Raw genomic sequence first — 4,881 nt, 5'->3', positions numbered from 1 at the left:
TTAAGGACGTTACAAAAGTTCGCCGGGATTTTGAACACACTCATCACATAGGTAGGAAGTGAATTGGCCACAGCCTTTATGAGAACCTCCCTACCAGCCCGAAGAATATCCGTGAGAACTTTTTTAGAGTGCCCCACCACCGTTGGTAACCCCAAATATCTCTCCTGGACCTCCACCTCCCTCACTCCAAGCCGCGCAGCAAGCTGCTCTCTCACGCCCCTCCGGACTCCCTTACTAAAAGAAACAGTCGTCTTATCCAAACTCACAAGTTGTCCTGAAGCAGCTTCATACCGTCGCAGTATGTCATTCACGACGCTTGCTTCCTCCTCGTTTGCTTTCACGAAAAAAATACTGTCATCCGCAAAAAATAAGTGGGAAATAGTCGGCGCACTGTTAGAGATTCGAAGCCCAGTTAGAGACCCCCGTTTCATAGCTCTCCGAACAAGGTTAGAGAGCGCTTCCGCACAGAGAATAAATAAATATGGTGATAAAGGATCTCCCTGGCGAAGCCCCCGCTGAGTATTATGAGTTATCATCTTTTAATTTGCCTTTTCATTGATTTTTGAGTTATGAGTATTATTAAATAAGATAATTCATTAGTGAGGAGCTCAAGAGGCAAAACAAATAGGAAAAAATGTTAATGAAAATTACTATTATTATTATTGATCTTAAATAGTGGTTGAACTAAAATGTCATACCTTTTACTTTTAAGAATATTGTTAAACTTTACAATTATTTTTTTTAATTAAAAGGGTTTGTATAACGATCTTAAATAAATAGATGTAGGTGTAAATTTTAAGTGGTACAATTTCAGGAAAGTTAAGTTTAACTTTTTACCAAAAAAAAAATACAACATTTTCAACCAATATTTCATCATATGAAAATAAATTTAAAAAAAAAAACTATGAAAAAATTTAATCAATTCATTAACATATTTTATTACAAAACATTCAATTAAAATATTAATTTTATAAGTTAATGTTATGTTGTCAATTGTCATTAATCAAGTAAGCAATTAATATAAATTAAAATTAAATAATATTAACCAATCTAAAAATGACATATGGAATAAAATTAAATGGTATAAGTAACCTTCTAACTATATAGTATAGATGTCTGCGTGGAGAATGGTTGGGTAGGCGTGTGTATATCTTAAGATTCTTAACCAAGGTGGCAATGTGAATGTCTATGTGGCTTTTCCACATCCTACGTGGCTTTGTCTAGTTGGCATTTTTTTAGGATGCCTTTTAATAGTATTTTATAGATAATGTTATTTCTAGAGGTGGCAATCGGGTTGAGCTTGGGTTGGGTGAAATTGGAGCGGGTTATGTCGGGTTTCGGTCATGTTCAGTCAACCTACTCTTTCGGACCGAGTCGGGTTCGGGTTGGATCGTTATCGAGTAAGGTCATTCGGGTCAAATGATGTACCGAGGCGGGTTGGGTTTGGGTCGGGTCAGTATTGGGTTCGATTACTTATCGCATTAATTCAATTTTAAACTATTATTTGATTTAAATACTTCATTATTAGGTCAAACGAATCAATCTAAACACTTATTCACTTTCATTTTAATTAATCAAGATTAAACTTAATAATTGCCGGGTCATCACTTTAATCGGGTCATTCTTGGGTTGGTCAATATCGGGTTAGGTAGGGTTCGGGTCACTGATCATCGGGTCATGTCGGGTTACAGTTCGCCATCGGGTTGGGACGGTTTCGGTTTGCAAAATTCCCAGGTTCTATTTGGTCGAGTCTTTCGAGTCGAGTTAGACTTATCAGCTCTAGTTATCTCCGTTGGGTGATACCGAGTCTTGATATAACCATTTACAATTGAAATGCCGGGTTGTTAAATTGATGGACCTTATGTAGAGGATGTGAGAGGATATGAGAAACACGGTGACGCGCTAGAATTGTCCTTTAAAAAATAAAGTAAATTTTAAACAAAAACACTCAAAATTATTGAAGTTTTAAATTTTATTTTGTTAAACTAGAGTATTTTTTATTATGATGATTGATACTTCGACTTACGGAGTATTTAAGTAGATCGGTTATCATTATAAAGTACTCAGTATCTGATTGTCTAAATACAATTTTCAAGTTACAAAAGCTATAGTAGTATCCTATATTGTGGTTTATTAGACTCTTCTTACCACCAAGCGGTTTTACAGAAGATTTGTCACCCAAATCTTTCACGGCTCAAGCCCTGGGAATACAACAGTGATTATCACTTCAACAATGTAATATAATGTGGAAACATCTCACTAGAAAACTATCAAGTACATATTACACTTGAGATTTCCTTCGGAATCTGGCTAAGTATACAGCAACAACTACATAAATATTGTCTATCATGTGATCAAGGAACCCAAAATAGGCATGTCTCCAAGAATTTTTCAGAGTCAATGTGCCGCAAAATACCCAAAATCCGGTGTAGAATCCAAGTCCAATGCTTACGTACAACCCAGGATAGATTTTATCTTTGTCATGTTTGTCGTCGTCACAAGGGCCTTGGAACTCATCCATATGAAAATTAGGATTCCCTTGAAAAGCGTTATACCCAAGAAATGACAATTTTATTGGTATTGAACCTGATAAATCATTGTTAGAGAATTTAGCCAAGTATGGAGTATTCGTAATCTCAAGTTTACAGGGTATATCTCCTCTCAAGTAGTTGTTTGACAAATCAAGGTATCCAAGGTACTCAAGGTTCGCTATTGAAATGGGAATGGCGCCCTCAAGATGATTATTAGAGAAATCGAGATATGAAAGTGAAGACGCTTCCCCTAAGGAACTTGGAATGGGACCTTGAAGATGATTATATGACAAATCAATATGGACTATGGAATTCAAATCCCCTATGGCACTTGGAATTGAACCTTGAAGAAGGTTATAGGAGATATCCAGATGTAAAAGTAAAGATGGCCCTATGTCACCTGGAGCGAAACCTTCAAGACGATTATGGGAGAGATCGAGATATGAAAGGGAATGCATAGTCCCTAAGGCACCAGAAAATCCTAGTGTAGATGGAATTGAACCTGAGAGACACATTAAAAACATAAGACGTAACAACTGGATCGTTGTATGGAATTGTTAAAACTGAAAGTGAAATACGAGTATGTGAGATAAGAGGTTATGATGCACATACCTGACAGGGAATTGTAAGAGAGATCCATGTACATAAGACTCTGAAGATTTCCAATTTCATCGGGAATCGTACTTGAGAGTGAGTTAAGAGAGAGATCAAGGTATTTAAGGAATTCCATGTTCCCCATTGCATCAGGAACAATTCTTGAGAATGAGTTCCGAGAAAGATTAAGGTATGCAAGGAATTTCAAGTTTCCTATTTCATTCGGAATAGGCCCCTGAAATGTATTATACGACAGATCGAGATATTCCAGTGACTGTTTGGCTGATGAGTACTTACTGTTGTTGAACAACCACTGAAAAATTGAGGAACTATTAAAATTATTTCCGGAAAGGCTAACAATGCGAAGATTAGCAGATAAAAGAGATGAGGTTGTAAGTGATGAGGTTGTAAGTGGTGTAGAAAGTTGACAACCGTCCATTTTGAGGACCTCTAACATGGGGAGACTGCCAATGCTCTGAGGCCAGTCTGTAGCTTCGCTAAGATCGATACCACTTAAGTTAATGTCTCTCAACAAACTTAGCTGCGAAAGCCAGTTCAAGCTCTTGGCGGAAATTCCATAATTAGAACTCAGATCAAGAGACTTTAGACGGGTAAGATTTCCTAGTTGATGGGGTATATTCCCATTGAATCTACTAAATTGACGAGGGAGCCAATAGAACTGGGTATATCGAAGGGAAAGAAATAATTTGAGCTAAGATCTAAGTATTTAAGATGCTTGAGCTCACCAAGTGAAGGACTTAAAATCGATGAGAATGGAAGCGGTGTAGAAAGTTGACAGCTGTCCATTTGAAGGACCTCTAACAAAGGGAGACTACCAATGCTCTGAGTCCAGTCCGTAGCCTCGCTAAGATTTGTACCACTTAAGTTAATGTCTCTCAACAAACTTAGCCGCGAAACCCAGTTCAAGCTCTTGGCAGAAATCCCGTAATTATTACTGAGATCAAGAGAGGTTAGACTGGTAAGATTTCCCAGTTGGTTGGGTATATTCCCATTGAAGCCAGAGTTGGAGAGGTTAAGGTGGATTAGGTTGACAAGGGAGCCAATAGAACTCGGTATATCCATGTTATCGAAATCGTTTGAGCTAAGATCTAAGTATTTAAGATGGTTGAGCTCACCAAGTGAAGGACTTACAACTGGACTATCCAAGCAACCCCATTCATCTGGAGCCCCCCTGAGATTAAGCCCGATTATATGACCTGACTGATTGCTGCAGGAAACACCCTTCCATGTGCAGCAGTCTGGTGCATTTGAATTACCCCAAGAGGACAGCAACCCACAATAATCGGATTGAATGTGGTGTTTGAATTTGAGCAAAGCATCTCGTTCTTGGTCGATACAAGTAATGTTTTTACGACGAGCAACAACGGTTTTGCCGACATTACAAGTGGCACAGAATGACAGGACAAGCAAAGAAAGTAGAAAGAGATGGGCAGGGGTTGTTTTGATGATTTGATGATGCCAATTCATTGTCGAAAAAGATGATTAGATAATAATAATAGCCAAATGGTGGTGTAGTTTACAACCTTTGCTGGCTTGGTGGTACTAGTAGTAGTAGACATGATTTCTTTTTTTGTTGAAAATTCAAGGGAGCATTAGCGTGTGTTGACTTGACTGCTTACTAGTAAATACAATTTTGTGGTGTAGTATGCAATCAGTTAATTTCTGTCAACAAAGTTGGTTGGGTATGTTGCCACTGAAGTAAGACCCAGAGAGGTTAAGGTGGATTAGGTTGACG

The 4,881-nt window shown here is 38.0% G+C and overlaps 1 protein-coding gene across 1 annotated transcript; it reads right to left on the bottom strand.

Annotated features, from left to right (window-relative positions):
- Positions 1–2,125: 2,125 nt before the first annotated feature.
- On the bottom strand, positions 2,126–4,613 carry LOC141620889 (uncharacterized). The gene is made up of 3 exons (XM_074437641.1): positions 3,942–4,613; positions 3,144–3,804; positions 2,126–3,033 (listed from the first exon to the last, which is right to left on the bottom strand). Exons 1-3 carry the CDS (start codon positions 4,611–4,613, stop codon positions 2,282–2,284), a joined length of 2,085 nt encoding a protein of 694 aa, XP_074293742.1. The 3' UTR covers positions 2,126–2,281.
- Between the last annotated feature and the right edge of the window lie 268 nt (positions 4,614–4,881).

The sequence above is a fragment of the Silene latifolia genome, chromosome X, assembly GCF_048544455.1.
Source record: "Silene latifolia isolate original U9 population chromosome X, ASM4854445v1, whole genome shotgun sequence".
Lineage (NCBI taxonomy): Eukaryota > Viridiplantae > Streptophyta > Magnoliopsida > Caryophyllales > Caryophyllaceae > Silene > Silene latifolia.
This window is presented reverse-complemented; position numbering and strand designations above follow the sequence as displayed.

Excerpts from the sequence above, each read along its gene's own strand:
- LOC141620889 (XM_074437641.1), bottom strand. The coding sequence starts at position 4,613 with ATGAATTGGCATCATCAAATCATCAAAACAACCCCTGCCCATCTCTTT. Across the intron at positions 3,805-3,941 it reads GTAGTCTCCCTTTGTTAGAG|TTCTATTGGCTCCCTCGTCA; the intron begins GTCCTTCAAATG and ends CGATATACCCAG. Across the intron at positions 3,034-3,143 it reads CTCTTACAATTCCCTGTCAG|GTTCAATTCCATCTACACTA; the intron begins GTATGTGCATCA and ends TGTGTCTCTCAG.